The 16,847-nt window shown below is 41.8% G+C and overlaps 2 protein-coding genes across 2 annotated transcripts in view; one reads left to right on the top strand and one right to left on the bottom strand.

Moving 5' to 3' along the window:
* Positions 1 to 16,847, bottom strand: part of RANBP6 (RAN binding protein 6) — a 286,493-nt gene that overhangs the window by 223,869 nt on the left and 45,777 nt on the right. The window lies entirely within an intron of this gene.
* Positions 6,124 to 6,828, top strand: TPD52L3 (TPD52 like 3). Its single transcript, XM_060101699.1, has one exon. It carries the CDS (start codon positions 6,262 to 6,264, stop codon positions 6,826 to 6,828), a length of 567 nt encoding a protein of 188 aa, XP_059957682.1. The 5' UTR covers positions 6,124 to 6,261.

The raw sequence follows: 16,847 nt of genomic DNA, 5'->3' as shown, positions 1-16,847 counted from the left end.
CAGAAAGAGAAGAGGAACCAGTACAAATGAAGGTCCATTCTGAACTCCAGTAGAAGAATCAAGCAGAGCCATTAGTGTTTACAGTTTGTTGCATTACTACTGTATTTCTTCACGTGTAATATTCACATTTTGTGGCGTTTTAATGTTTCTAAAATTGGGTTTGCATGATTTAATCGGTGTGTGATTTAATACAGGTTCTTTTTTTTTTTTTTTTTGCGGTACGCGGGCCTCTCACTGCTGTGGCCTCTCCCGTTGTGAAGCACAGGCTCCGGACGCGCAGGCTCAGTGGCCATGGCTCACAGGCCCAGCTGCGCTGCGGCATGTGGGATCCTCCCGGACCGGGGCACGAACCCATGTCCCCTGCATCGGCAGGCGGACTCTCACCCACTGCGCCACCAGGGAAGCCCTAATACAGGTTCTTCCTCCTAGAAACCTCTTATTAAAATGAAGATGTGTCTTACAATTGATTGTGTCTCAGAATCGAGGAAATAAAGTAATTATGCTGTTGCCATAGCAGGCATGACAGATTTAAGACAAGAATAGCTAAGCAACTACGGAGTAGAGTCCAAGCCTTAGGTTTTATGTGTGATAGCAAATTCACCACAATGCTCATAATCTTTAAAAGATTGTGAGTTTTCTATTAACAGCTTGATTGCCCCCAGGTCTCTGCAGCCACTGGCTACAAGTGAATCAAACTGCTTTGGCCCCCACATTTTGCTGGTTCTAAACCCTCAGAGCCAAGCTTCAGGGCTTAAGCACACCACCACCCCACGCCACCAAGTCTCCCCAGTCACTTCTTGGAGTCCTCTGTGCTCAGGACCAGCCCTTACATGTGCTTCTAATCTGTTCTTTCTATGGATGTCCAGTCTGTGCCCAGTCCCTTGAGGGAAAGTGTATCTCCTAGTACTCAAAATCTGAACATCCACCAGATAAATTTTCCTGCTTAATTAAGGGTCAAGTAATCTGGGTCCCTTACAGACATTTTAATAGCAGTCTACACCTTTGTTGAAACTGCATGTAATTCAGGAAGTGTGTTGGCTGGGGAGGAGGGTGATAGTGAGAAGCAAGGGTCAAAATGTCTTTTTACAACCCTCTGTTCCCTTTTAAGGAATCCTCCTAATTTCTAGATCCTGACTAGAGAAACACACCGAACCCTGGGTTCCTTAGCAGAGCACAGACAACCTATTTCTACCAGCCCATAGCTGACCAGGTCTTTACTGACTCATGTGCCAGCTTCACCTACATTCTTCTCTTAGATGACTCCCTACTGTTGTCCCCAGGACTTACCATCCAACCTGCTATCCTCCAACATGTAAGGAGAAAAAACAAAATCAAAACTTCTGGGAAGGGATAATCTGTTCCCCCCACTTTCCTCAGCCAAATGAAAAAAGGGAATGAGAACACCTTCTGTTGTGAAATTCCCCCTAAAGCCTCCTCATACTGCCCTTTATTTAGTTTAGTTCTTGGGCTTCTTTGCCCTTCATCTTCAGCATTATGAGGGCAGTTTCTGGTTCAGAGTCTGAGAAAATTCTTGGAACCACTAGTGTTTCTGCAAGCATCAAAAGAAAAGTCCATTCTCTGGAACAAAATAGTGTTTAAAGAGCCCTTACTACCCTTTGTAGGTCTTTATATATACAGCCTTCATGTTTTCAACAGGAAGAATCTTCATTTTTAATCTAGGGAAGTTCCTATATCTTTTGATCATTTTCTTTTCCCTTCTCTTCACCCCTCCACTTCCCTGTCATTCCTCTTCTTCTACCTCTGAGGATCCATACGTAAAATTCCTCCTAACAAGCCCCTTCATCCCATACATATCATTTCATGCAAATGTGGAGAGGAGAACATTAGTTCTTCAGATTCAACCAGATTCTGAATTTTAATTTGATTCCCCCAAGGATTCCTGCTACAATTATATACACAACCAAAGAGAGTGAATAAGTCTCCAACTTAAAATAAGCTCCAATTTAATATCTTGATAGTATGTTTGGGCTTCAGAGAAGAAAATCCTATGCTATAATATACCTCACTATTTTTTTAAGTTAATTAGTCCATGTACAAGTGCTGCTGAAAGGAAATGTCACCCTGGTTCTAAATGAAGACCAACTCAACTACTGAAATGTGAGGATTGTTATCCATAACCTGTGCAGCTGTAAACTGCAGCAAATATTCCAGTTCATACTGGAGAATATCTATGGGGAAGGTGACTCACTGCATATATTACAGATGGAGCTGGGCTATGATGTGAGACAGTTATGAAAATAACTTGCAAACTGAAATCAAATATAATATTATGGCTTTCCACAAGAAAAGCCTAACTACCAATTTTCTCCTCCTACTCTTGAAACATTCTTACTGGATTAGGTTTTCAACTATATGCCTTATTTTCAGGCCCAATTAAACATTTAAATATTTTTCCTGTTTTTCAGCTAAAATGAACAAAATGTTCATGGTAGTAGTTCTGTCATCATAGAAATAAAGTCCTAGAGAACTCACTATGGTTAAATCTAGCAGTGCAAATGACTGGACTACAGGGTGAGTTGTCAGTTATTTAGAAGCAATCTGAACCACCAATGTGGATTATTTTACAAGAGCTGATGTAATCAGGAAGCTCTGCATCGACGTTCCATAACAAAAGAAGTCAAGTGGTTAAAACTGCTGACACTGGTACAAGTCCCTAATCATTTCTAGACTCAAGTATCAATTACCACAATCTCGCTCCTTCCATCCCCAAACAACCCAGACCTGGTGAGTGGGATGACTTTGCTTTTACATTCAAGTTTCAGTAATTTATTTCTAAAACATAAACCATTTTGTTGTATCATTTACCTTTACATTTACAAAGGATTGGTATAAATCCATCATCCTTACTAGAAAAATAATTCAAAGTTTATTCTTTGCTAAAAATGGGTCAATGTAGGAATAAAGACACAGACCTACTAAAGAATGGACTTGAGGATATGGGGAGGGGGAAGGGTAAGCTGTGACAAAGTGAGAGAGTGGCATGGACATATATATACTACCAAACGTAAAATAGATAGCTAGTGGGAAGCAGCCACATAACACAGGGAGATCAGCTCGGTGGTTTGTGACCACCTAGAGGAGTGGGATAGGGAGGGTGGGAGGGAGGGAGACGCAAGAGGGAAGAGATATGGGAACATATGTATATGTATAACTGATTCACTTTGTTATAAAACAGAAATTAACACACCATTGTAAAGCAATTATACTCCAATAAAGATGTTAAAAAAATTGGTCAATAACGTCTTTCTTGGGAAAAAAATATAGCAATCCATTGTGGAATTAAAAATAATTTTCAAGCTCTTTCTTCAGAGGTTACTGAATCAAATATTTTGGCTGTTTTTAGTACACAAATAGCATCAAAAAGCTTTCAGTTTCAGATGAACAGTTTTGTGAGCCTTTCTGTGGAATACTGATTATTTCATTGTCTAATCTAGAGAACTGAGGTTCTAAAATCATGGGGCAATAGTTTGGTATTTTACATCTTAAAAAGATAGTTTATTCAAACAGTTGGTTAGATTCACTATAAATTAAGTAAAATTTCATTTGATAGATCTACATTTTCAAAACCTATGTGTTATTTTGTATGTGGTTATGCATAAGCCTAATAAAATGGACTGTTCCATTGTGTAACTTATTTTTCCAGGCCTACTCAGGAGGTCAGAATATTACTAGCTAGGAGGCCCCTTTTCAGAGGCTATGTTTTTCTTTGTTTGTTTTGTTTTTTGGTTTTTTCTTAACATCTTTATTGGAATACATTTGCTTTACAATGGTGTGTTAGTTTCTGCTTTATAACAAAGTGAATCAACTATACATATACATATATCCCAATATCCCCTCCCTCTTGCATCTCCCTCCCATCCTCCCTATCCCACCCCTCTAGATGGTCACAAAGCACCGAGCTGATCTCCCTATGCTATGCAGTTGCTTCCCACTAGCTATCTATTTTACATTTGGTAGTGTATATATGTCCATGCCACTCTCTCACTTCATCTCAGCTTACCCTTCCCCCTCCCTGTGTCCTCAAGTTCATTCTCTACGTCTGTATTTTTATTCCTGTCCTGACCCTAGGTTCTTCAGAGCCATTGTTTTTTTTTAGATTCCATATATACGTGTTAGCATACGGTATTTGTTTTTCTCTTTCTGACTTACTTTACTCTGTATGACAGACTCTAGGTCCATCCACCTCACTACAAATAACTCAATTTCGTTTCTTTTTATGGCCAATATTCAGAGGCCATGTTTTGACTTGGGATATGGAAACGAAGTTGCTCAGAGAGGTCAGGTAAATTTTGCTATGAGGGAAATCATTACTCTACCAAAAAGAATCACAGCTTAACAAAAGATTTCATACTTTGAACTGAAGGGTGAGGAAACATAGAAATAAGAAAATAGGCAGTGAGGTTGGTGGCTGAAACAATTCAGAGAAGGATAATCAAGTGCAAGCTCAAATCTGGTTATCTGGAATCTCAACTTGGAATAGACAAATGTATGCTCCGTGTAATTCAGGGGTTTCTTTACCCTTCATCCTCAGTTTTAAAAGAAGAGCACTGGTTCAGGGTCAGAACATTCCTGAAAACACTAGTGATTCTGCAGGCAGCTGAGGAAGAGTTCAGCCTCTGAAACAAACAGTTTCTAGGCAGTCCTTACTGTCCTTTTCAGGCCTTTATACACCCAGCCAAATCCCTCATTAGCCTTCATGTTTCCAACAAGGACAATCCTCATTTTTTAATCCAGGGAGGCACATACTTCAAAGTAAGACAATAATAAACACTACTGAGCTATATGAAAGGATTATTAAGTATAAATCCAAAGGTTTGAAGTTGGTTTGGATGCCCAGCTAGATGCTTCATTATAGCTACAGACATGAGTATGGCAAACAGCTGAAATTTGCTGAGGATCATATAAGGTTCCACAAGATAATGCTTGCAAGAACTACCAGAATATCCAACAAAACCACTAGAAACTAAGACTTGCTCAAGGCTATTCCCTGGTAACGGGCAGCCAGGCAATGAGCTAAATGATACTTGACCACCTGCCGTTACTGGGTTGAAGTTCTGATTTTTCCACTGTATAAATTACCAGCTCTGAATAGAAGTAGGGGATATGGTACGTTGGCATCCTGACAGATCCTGTTCAACTACTACTACTTTTCTGTGCAGACCACCTCCCACAACTGATAACCATGTATATGGACAGAGATGCCTTCAGAAATGTAAGTGGATGCTTTGAAAAGAAAGAAAATGCAACTGGAACATTGAAAACCCATGCACTATTTGCATATATCTTATTTCTTCTCTCTTAAATTCTCATAGTACAGTAGCATTTGCTTTTCTTAAGCTTAAACTTGACATAATTATTATAGATTTACTCATTCTCCCTCCCTTTCCCTCCCCAAAATAACAGACAATTGTGACTGGTCAGACTCACTTTCTAAGTTCCACTATCCCAAACCTTTGCCACTGTTGATACTTCATGCCGTGGGAGCACTGTTGGACTTAAGAGTTTTGAGGGTCCTTCATATACACCTTATGAGTGGTGCCAGGAGTTTCTCAGGCCCCTTTGGGAACCTGGGAAGGGAAAATTAGGAGGGTACAAGACCAGGAGTCCTAGACTCCCTGCCCCATTTTGAGGCAGTTTTTATTTATTTTATGTATGAGGCTTTGTCATAAATTTCTGTTAGCACAAAAAGTTCAACTGATTTTCAAGGTTTTAAAAATGGCTGCTGTGGTGGAAAGAGGTCCGTAAGGGGAGTCAGACTTGGTTTGAAGGGCAGGACCAGTCACCTCTGAGGCAGGAGGGAAAATACCTCTTCTCCCTGACAATTGTGGAAGCACCTACCTCACAGAGACGTTGTGATTTCTAAACCACTATGAGCTTTGGAGGCACACAGACTGAGTCCAAGTTCTGTCCTCTGCACCCTTCAGGCCAGAAAGTCCCACCTCTGCCTCCACGACCCCAACCCAACCTACCCTACCCACCAGCCACACACCCAACCCCACCCGGAAGTGGACCCGGTAAACCAAGGCATCTATTCCACAGCCAGGACACTGACCCACTGGCCACAGCATCCATTCCACTGGCCAAGTTATGGATCCGTCCCACCCCACCCTACAGTCTGACCCTGAAGGCCTAGACTTCGACTCTGCTGGCCAAGACTACTTTTCCTCTGGCTATGAGTTCGACTATCACTACCAAGAATTGGACCTGGACTCTCTTCATGAAGAACTTCTTTCTCAGTCTATGCCAGGTGCCATGATAGAGACCTCTGCAGCCACGTATGAATCCCAGCGGACTGCCGAACCAGAGGATCTCACAGAGGCAGAGAAAAAGGAGTTCAAATCTAAGCTTGGTAAATTGGAGGCAGAAATTGTAACCCTACGCTGTGCGCTGGCAGCCAAAGAGAGACGCTGCGTGGAGCTCAAGAGGAATTTGGACCTGACGGCCCTGGTGGGGCTGAGGCAGAATCTTTCCAAGAGCTGGCACGATGCTCAGGTCTCCAAAGCCTACATGAAACAAAAGACGTCAGCTGCCCTGTCCACCATGGGCTCTGCCATCTGCAGGAAGCTTGGAGACATGAAGAAATCGGCCACATTCAGATCCTGTGAAGGTCTTATGGGGACAATCAAGTCCAGAGTCGCAGGTGGCAGAGAGCTAGGCAGTGATGGCCTTCCTTCTTCAGCAGGGAGTGGGGATGATCCGCTCCCAGTTTCCAGGAGTAGGGATGATCCGCTCCCGGTTTCAGGGAGTGGGAGTGATACAGTTCCGGGAAGTAGGGATGACCTACTCCCCTTTCTGGAGCCAGAGTGAGCTCCTTGGTAAACTTGCCTGGCCACCTGACCAGTGCAAGAACTCCCTTCCCTCATCCCAATTGCACCTCTGCCCATCAAAAACAACAACCAAACGACAATGGTAAAGTTAATTCAGGAAATGGACAGAGTCCAGTTTTGAGAAAAGTAGCTCCCATTTGTACACACATATTTGCTGCTGTTGAGATAAAGAATCCAACGTTTTGTACACTAAGTTATTTTACACTAAAGTTTATATGTGAAATGTATCACTATACTAGCCTTCCTGGGGTTGCATTTAAATGGATAGGACAATGGTTCCAGAGGGATTTTAGGCCAAATCAAAACTCCTTTTTTGGAAAAACCAGTGCATCAAAAGGCCAGAGTAGGTTTCTGTTTAGAACTGGTAAAAGGTATGAAATAATCTGCAATTTTATCCTCTCCCCATTTCCTTCCTTCCTTCTCTAAATCCTAGAAAGAAGCTTGAAAGCTCTACCTGGCCTACGATTTTTATCTTAAAGAAATGATCAAGAAAAATGTTGTTTTTCTCTGAGATCCTCAGAAAGGGGGAAAAATATTAATAGACTAATTGGTACATAATACTATGACTTTTATGAAATGATTTTTTAAACTCCTAATTAAGCAAAATAACTTTAGCTTCAATTTAGGAGATTGTCAACTACTTTGGACTCAAGCTGAAATTGCAACTTTATTTTGCCCTGTGCTTTGTTTGTAATCTTTTTATATATCAAAATGAGAGTTTTATAATTGAATCCTTGTGGCCATGTGTCTCTGCCACAACAGCATGCTACTTAAAAGAAAGAAAATTGCTTCTCCATTCTGTGGCAATTCCTAGTTAGTTATCACCTTCAGCTGAGGGACTGAAGGGAAAACAGCATAGCCAAATTCAAGAAAGATAAACCCCTGCCTTAAGCGACATTTAAAACAGAATGTCTATCCCCTGCAATTCTGGCCAGTATGCCTTTGAACGGACCTAACTGATTGTACATCACTGGTCACCTTGACTCCAAGTTTGTCCTTGTTTATAGCTAACCCCAACAGAGAAGGAAACAGAACCCAACCCTCAGGGGATATCAAGATAGTAGGAGCCTGTAGGAACAGGAGCCTGGTTTCGGTTTGTTTGAACTTTCTCATGTCTGATTTTCACAGGAGCTATGTTTTGGATTTTTTGGGTTTTTGTTTTTTTCTATTTTCAACATGCCAGGACCTGGCAGCTTCTTTCATTCCACCAGTAACAATGCAGGTTAAAAGTTTGTCTTATATTGGCTTTTAGCAGGGGGACCAGAATCTTTATTTTCTTGGGTATATATATTGATAATGTCTCACTGTCTAAAGGTAGTCCCTATAGCCTAAGAAAGTGATCCTGTTTTGTTGATTTTTGAATGCTCCCCCTATATTCCTTTGGTTTTCCTACAAGCAAAACCAAATACCACTATAAATGCAAAAGCACTTGGTAAACTATAAAGTCATTGATGTAAAGTCCACATATTTCTGAGGACAACATTTTGCTTGGATTAAAATAAGATGTTCAACTATTTTACATGCTGTGTTTGAATTTGTTGTAGTTTTATGTGCTGAAGAACTAGAGAGAAACTTGCAGCATTCATGAAGCCAAAGTAGCCCAACAGGCAAAGGCTTTGACCCCATATTGCAGAAAGCCTTGTGTTAGAGAAAATCTCCAGCTGACATGATGAGACAAACCCAGAATATGTTCTATTTTAGGTAGTAATTCAAACAAATGCTGTAACAGTTTCCCCCAATAAATCCTCAACCCCCTGAGAGCAGTGAAGAACACAACTATTTTTGTTTATCATTGTATTCCCATGCCTGGCTTATGGTAGATGTTCAATAAACACTTGTTGAATTAATGAAGGAATCAATATCACATACTTCAGACATCAAACCTTGAATCCAAGAGATTATCAACAACATGAACTTGTTGACAAGTTTCTCCTGCTTTGAAAGCATTTCACTTCCCCATTCAGAGATAATTTGAGATCCTACTATGTGTCAGGCACTGTGCCAGGCTCTGAAACCACAGAAATCAATTAGACATGGCCCATGCTCTCTAGAAACAGATTTTCAAATCATTACAACTCATTGCAGTAGGTGCTAAAATAGAAGACATCTGTAAAGAATGTAGCCTTGGTAGTCAGAAAAGAATTCAGAGAGGCATAAAGTCTTAGAGGACTAGTAGGAATTTGCCAGACATACAAGAGTAGAACATTCCAGACAATATACAGAGGACCTAAGTCATGAAGGAATGTAATAGAATGGCATGTTCCAGGAAATACCAATAAGTCATTGTGGCTAGAGAGAGAGGGGAAGTGGTGAGAGACGAGGATGGAGAAATAAGCAGGGGCAAGATAATAGTGTTCTTTATATGCTATCTGACATTAGTATTTAATCCTGTAGGAAATGAGGAGGCTTTGAAGGTACTTAAATCAAATTCATGTTTTAGATGTACCACTCTAGTCACCATAGAAGTAGATTGAGAAGTATTTGATAGAATCTCCAAAACTTAGAAAGCAACTGCATAGGAGAGAGGGAAGGACAGATTTGCAAGTTGATAAAGATGTAGAATTGAAAAGACTTGATACTGACAATGCTGGAGCTGCACATTCATTTTGCTTTGGCTCTTCTATTGGATTCCAGCATACCTGCATCAACAGCCATGGATACCAAATAAAATGCCTTCATGAGCATGTGGACTTTGGGTCAAAGGTTTCCTCCAGATTTTCTTTCTTCCACTTGCTTCTACCCTTCGCATGCATTGCTGACCCTCATTCCCTAGCCTGTTCACCTTTATAATTTGATCAGTTCTTCTCATCTAGCCCTACTTGGATTTTTTAGCCTAGCCTCAGTCTATTTTATTTTAACTAGGCCACTTCAGGATGCAATTTCCAATAGTTCTCAGAATATGTGAACCCTCAAAGATGCCCCATCTGGCTCAACCCCTGAGAACCACTGGTTGGGAGTGATATTGGGACAAAATTCCCTAAGGTTCACAGTTTTCTTGGCCTTCCATTGCTCATATTAGTGAAGGGGCTGGAGTGGAAGGTAGAGACAATGTTGAAAGTTCCAACGTTCCAACTCCCACAGATGACACTCTCCACACAGCTGGCAAGGATGGGAGTAGAGTACCAAGCCCTTGTTCATTAGCATCATACATACCCCAGCATACTGCAAGCATCACTCCCAGAGAAATTCACCTGCACTTCTGGAAACTACTTTATTCTAACCTTCAGATTTGAGAGAAAATATATCACATACCTACTCTCATGAATTGCATGGACTGCAGAGAGCTGAGCAGTGATCCAGAACTGTGTAGGTCTTCTGATAGTGCTAGGCAATGTGCTTGATGGCCCTACCCATCAAGGGCACAATGATGTCATTTGTTGATTTTGCTAAGGAATGAGGTCAGTTGCATCTGGGCCATGCAATTTCAGTTCTTGTCCATGAATTCCAATGTAAGAAAAATTGATGAGTGCCCCTCTATCAAAATTGCTGGAGCCACAGTTACCATCTGAGACCATGTCCCACTCCTTCTGACCAGATCTATTGACAGGAGGCTTGATGATGCCACAACTTCCAGTGCCTAGAGCCTCATTCACATAAGGCAAGTGAAAAGTGGAAGAATGCCTTCAAGATGATGCACCTTGGTCAGCTACTATGAAACGTTATCATGGCACTTGGTCATCTCTCAGAAATTACTAAGCAGGTCCCTAAAACAGTCAGAAATGTCTTACAATTCCTGAGAGTTCACCAGGTAATTTAAAAGTTCCTTCCCTGTTTATCTATACTATCACTCAAATAAATGACCACCTCAAGAAGAGAAGTGGGTTCTTCTGGAAGTGGAAGGTTTTGGTCACCTCTACCCCAATCCTGGCTACCTTGCCTCAGACCCATGGCATTAAAACTTGCAGTTAATTGGAGAAAAAAATGTTACCTAAGTTAGAGGAATAATTCATAGATTTGGCTAAGCCAAACTTTCTTTCTAGAACATTATAACTAAGAGACTAAAAGTCTCAGTTGGGTTGAAACTGGTCTCTACAGTCATATAGACATAGATTTTTCATGTTTTAACTTCATGGTATGGCTTCAAATATCCTAATATTGACTTAGAAATTTGTATTGTAACCAAGGCCACACACACTTCCAACCAACTGGCTACAAACCTTCAGGGTTCTTACTACTCCTTCAGACACCATAATTCACTGGAATGACTCACAGAACTCAGGAAAGCCCTGTACTTATGATTCCAGTTTTATTATAAAGAATACAAATCAAGATTGACCAAATGAAGAAGCACAAAGAATGAGATCTCAGAGGAAACCTGAAACTTCCATGTCCTCAGGATGCATCATCCTGCCAGCACATTAATGTATGATTACCAAACTAGCAAGCTCAGGTGTCCAGAGTTTTTATTGGGGTTTCATTACATGGGTATGATTGATTGAATTATTGGCCAAATGATTGAACTCAGTCTCCAGCTGCCTTCTCTCTCCAGAGGTTGGGAGGTCAGGTTAATATAATGTGACTCAAATTCCCAAAACTTAATCACATGGTTGGGTCTTTCCAGCACTGCCAGCTCCCAACCTGAAACTATCCAGGGACCTACATGAATAACAAAGACACTCCTATCACTCAGGGAATTCCAAGCATTTAGAGTCTCCTTACAAGGAATCAGGGACAAAGACCACCCAATTTTTTTTATTATACAGAAAAACAAGCAACAGGAAGCTGCCCTACAAAATGGTCCCTCAATCTCCACAAACACAAGCAAAAGGCACTATGCCTCCACACCAGCCTGTAAACACTTCTTACAGACAATTTGGCTGGTCAATGTTCCTTATCACCACAAAAATCTCATATAATAATTCACAGCATTGCTTCATTACCCAACATATACCATTCCATAACTCATAGCTTCCAGACTGTTATTTACCCCCAAATTCCTGATTATTAGTAACACCCTAGTGGTTGGTACCTAGAAAAGCCACAGACTACCAATGGAGGTGTATAAAATACCTTCAAAGGCACCAATGACTATTGGATTGAGGCTGTACTGGAGATGAAACATCTGCTTCACTCATCCCTGCATAAAAGTGAAATATGTCTTCCTTGGCATATTCAAAATCTTTATCCACCCTATAGAAGCTGATATCTAATTATTCCCATCTCTGCATATTCATCCTGTCTTCCATTGGTCCTTGCTGAGCCTAGTCCATCTAGACCTTTACCCACTTTTACATATTATCTCCCAGTCCCCAAAATAGAAATATTAGACACCTGCTGGTTGGCACCTTGGCTCCCTCTCCCATGGTACTTAATACCATGGAGATTTTATGGAGCTAGAAAAATGGTAGTGGGAATCAGCCTCCCACTGAAAAATTATCCTAGACCCTGGCCAGGGCCTTTCTTGAGGCTCTCCTGAGGGAGTTGGGTGGGGAGTTTAGGGGAGGGGGGTGAAGCGTTGCAGCAGCCATCCTGAACACCATCTCATTTCTTTCTGGCCTGCTGTCACACTGAACTCTCCTTCTTCCTCTGTACTCTGCCCTGCCTCTGTCTGACTCCAAACCTTTGGTTCTCTACACCCCAAACTTTGAACCTACCTCTGGCCCTGTGAATTTTTTATGCAAACCAAGTGTTCCCATCAAACGGCTCTTATCTTTTCCTAATGGACTTAGTTTGCCCTTTGATTTGTGACTCTATGTTGCTGTCTGTGAAAGCCTGATAAGCCCATCTGAACCCTACAGGAGAGAGATAGGCAACCCACACATTTGGAGTTACCAAAGATTGGCTAGTTGGTAATGTATATAATTTCCAGGAAGGCAAATGTTTATAATAATAAGAGCTAACATTTATCTGCTACTTATTATGGACCAGAAACTATTCTAACACATTTCAGGCTTTAATTCATTTAATCCTTACTATAGCTCTTTGAGGTAGATTCTTTATTATTCCAGTTTTACAGATTAGGAAACCAAGACTCAAAGAAGTAAAGTAACTTTCCAAAAAATACACAGCTAGTAAGTGCAGAGCCACATGCAAACTAGGAAGAGAAGTCTCACCAGAAATCAATCCTACCAGCACCTTGCTGTTGGACTTCCAGCTTCCAGAACTATGAAAAAACAAATGTCTTCTATTTAAGCCCCCCAGTCTGTAGTACTTTTTTTTTATGACAGCCCTACCAGACTAATATAATCTCCTTCAAATTTTTACTCAAAAGTCACCCCTTTTGGTCACCCTATGTACACTTTTAACCACCATCTCATTTCTTGGTTTAGAACCATATATCACAGATTACATTTTTGCAATTTGTTTACTGTCTGCCTCTTCAACTAGAATGTAAATTCCGTAAGTGCAGAGATTTTTGTCAGTTTTTTTCACTAGTATATCCCCAGCATCTAATTGCAGTGTCTGACACATAGTAAGTGTTCAATAGATAAATGAAAGGAGGGAGGAAAGTCCAGGAGCTGAGTGGCTTGGTCCTCCTCATATCTCACCAAACTCTGTAGGACAGAAAGGAGTCAGGGTTAGGACAATAAGTGAAACCTGGTCTTTACACAGAATTGGGCCAGCATGATGGCAAATATCAACTTCAACAAACAATCAGAGTAGCCAGAGTCAGAAAATCAAACTAGGTCCAAACCAAGGAGATGTCTGAAGTCATTAAAAACTTAAGGGCATCTAGGCAGCCAGTGACTAACTCTGCCCTATATCTGGTTGTTAAGGCTTGTGGCTTTTATTTCTGATTATTTCACCTGTTCAGATATCTGCATTCAAAGGCTTCTCACTCTTTTTTTTTTTTTTTTTTTTTTTTTTGCGGTACGCAGGCCTCTCACTGTTGTGGCCTCTCCCGTTGCGGAGCACAGGCTCCGGACACGCAGGCCCAGCGGCCATGGCCTATGGGCCCAGCTGCTCCACGGCATGTGGGATCTTCTCGGACCAGGGCACGAACCCATGTCCCCTGCATTGGCAGGCGGATTCCCAACCACTGCGCCACCAGGGAAGCCCCTCACTCTTATTTTACCACTCTTGTCCTCAGCTCAGGCAGAATTGGTGGTGATCTGAGGAATGATATGCAAGTTTACTCAGTGCCTTCAAAAGTTTCCTTCCCTGGGCTTCCCTGGTGGCGCAGAGGTTGAGAGTCTGCCTGCCGATGCAGGGGACACGGGTTCATGCCCCAGTCCGGGAAGATCCCACATGCCGCGGAGTGGCTAGGCCCGTGAGCCATGGCCGCTGAGCCTGCGCGTCCGGAGCCTGTGCTCCACAACGGGAGAGGCCACAACAGTGAGAGGCCCGTGTACCGCAAAAAAAAAAAAAAGCTTCCTTCCCTTATAAAGCTTGAGAGTCTAAGGAAAGGAAATGCTTATAGTGTTCCCCCAGGTAGCAGATAGGAGTCTCTCCAGGGTCCACCAGGAGTCCCTTGCTTCAGCCTAGCTTCCTCCACTGTCTATCTCTCATTGCTGGCCATTTGGATCTCACCTCTCTCCTCGGTCTTTTTTGATGGCATCTTAGTTTTGGTTTCATCGCTGGATGCTGCCTCTTGAATTAATTTAAGCACTTTATTCAGAAGTCTCTTAACAGCTGAACCCAGGATCTCGGGATCCTACTCCTGCATGAGTGGATTGAGAGCAAAGCAGTAAAGACAAATTCTGTGACACTCCCCTTCCCCCAAACACCTCCCCTCTACTTACAGCTTCTTCTCAACACTAGGGGGTGCTACTCACACTGTCATTTTACCCTATTTTGTGCTACACAAACCCCACAGTCATGCTCTTCATCCCTAAACTTCCATCAGTCACATCTCGTGATGAAACATTTATCATTAAAGCCTAAATCTATGACTCCCACTGAAATATGGATAAACCTTGCACCAGTTCCTTATGTAGAAAAAGACTTACCATTAACTAGGGTTTTGACCTTAACCTATAGAACCTACATGCAACACTGAGAAGAAGGTCAGATGGAAATTTTTTTTGTTAATGTCATAGAATATCTGACTCCGTGTATTCTGTGTATTCGCTTCAGGACCAGGCAAGTAGAGGGGACTCCTTGTTCTGATCCAAAATGAGAAGAGAGAAATCCTTCTCTGAAGGAAGAGGTTGTTTGTGGCAGTAGAGGGAGAAGGAAGAGGATCAATAATTGGGATCAGTGGATGAAAAGAAAGAAAAAAAGAAGGAGGGTCACACATGCCAAGGACTGAGGGGGTGGAGGGAGTGCAGGCATGGTGGGATTTGAGGGCCACCTGCACCTAGGAGCCTTGGGTAGGTATCGCTGGTCAGCTGGGGTGCTGTGGGCTGGGAGTGTGGCACACTGTTCCGAGGTGGTGGTAGTTGTGGGAACAGAGGAGGAGCAAGCGCCTTGCTGAGTTCTTTGGGCCAAGCGGCTGTGGTGATTGTTGCCATGGAGACATCGAGCAGTCAGAACAAGTCTGTTTTGGTTTGTATTGTAAATACCTGGGGGCGGAGACAATATGGTGGAATAGAAGGATGTGACCTCACCTCCTCTTAAGAAAACACCAAAATCACAACTAACTGCTGATCAACCATTGACAAAAAAATGCTGGAACCTACCAAAAAAGGTATCCTACATCCAAAGACAAAGAAGAAACCAAAACGAGACAGGGGCAAACAGCAGAAGCAAGAAGAACTACAACCCTACAACCCATGGAATGGAAACTGCAATCACAGAAAGCTAGACAAAACAAGATGGCAGAGGAATATGTCCCAGATTAAGGAACAAGATAAAAGCCCAGAAAAACAACTAAGTGAAGTGGAGATAGGCAATCTACCTGAAAAAGAATTCAGAGTAATGATAGTAAAGATGATCCAAGATCTCAGAAAAAGAATGGAGGCACAAATTAAGAAGTTACAAGAAATGTTTAACAAAGACCTAGAAGAACTAAAGAACAAACACAGATGAACAGTACAATAACTGAAATGAAAAATTCGCTAAAAGTAAACAATAGCAGAATTAGTGAGGCAGAAGAACAGACAAGGGAGCCAGAAGACAGAATGGTGGAAATCACTGCCATGGAACAGAACAAAGAAAATGAATGAAAATAAACAGGGACTTCCCTGGTGGTGCAGTGGTTAAGAATCTGCCTGCCAATGCAGGGGACACAGGTTCGAGCCCTGGTCCGGGAAGATCACACATGCCGTGGAGCAACTAAGCCCGTGCACCACAACTACTGAGCCTGCAATCTAGAGCCCACAAGCCACAATTACTGAGCTCATGTGCCACAACTACTGAAGCCCATGCACCTAGAGCACGTGCTCCAGAACAAGAGAAGCCACCGCAATGAGAAGCCTGCACACTGCAACAAAGAGTAGCCCCCACTCACTTCAACTAGAGAAAGCCCACACACAGCAACAAAGACCAAACACAGCCAAAAATAAAATATAAATAAATAAATTAATTTTTAAAAAAGAGATTCAAATTTAAAAAAAAGAAAAGAAAGACAGTCTAAGTGACCTCTGGGACAACATTAAACACACCAACATTCTCATTATAGAGGTCCCAGAAGGAGAAGAGAGAGAGAGAAAGGACCTGAGAAAATATTTGAAGAGATAATAGCTGAAAACTTCTCTAACATGAGAAAGGAAATAGTCACTCAAATCCAGGAGGCACAGAGAGTCCCAGGCAGGATACACCTAAGGAGGAACACACTGAGACACATAGTACTCAAACTGACAAAAATTAAAGACAAAGAAAAAATAAAAAGCAACAAGAGAAAGGCAACAAATAATGTACAAGGGAACTCCCATAAGGTTATCAGCTGATTTCTCAACAGAAACTCTGCAGGCCAGAAGCAAGTGGCACAATATATTTAAAGTGGTGAAAGGGAAGAACCTACAACAAAGAATACTCTACCCAGCAAGGCTCTCATTCAGATTTGACGGAGAAATCAAAAGCATTACAGACAAGCAAAAGCTAGGTGAATTCAGCATCACAAGACCAGCTTTGTGACAAATACTAAAGGAACTTCTCTAGGCTGAAAAGAAAAGGCCA

Source organism: Mesoplodon densirostris, chromosome 6 (genome assembly GCF_025265405.1).
Source record: "Mesoplodon densirostris isolate mMesDen1 chromosome 6, mMesDen1 primary haplotype, whole genome shotgun sequence".
In the NCBI taxonomy this organism is placed as follows: Eukaryota; Metazoa; Chordata; class Mammalia; order Artiodactyla; family Ziphiidae; genus Mesoplodon; species Mesoplodon densirostris.
Note: the sequence above shows the minus strand (reverse complement) of the source record. Positions and strands in the feature narration are given on the sequence as shown.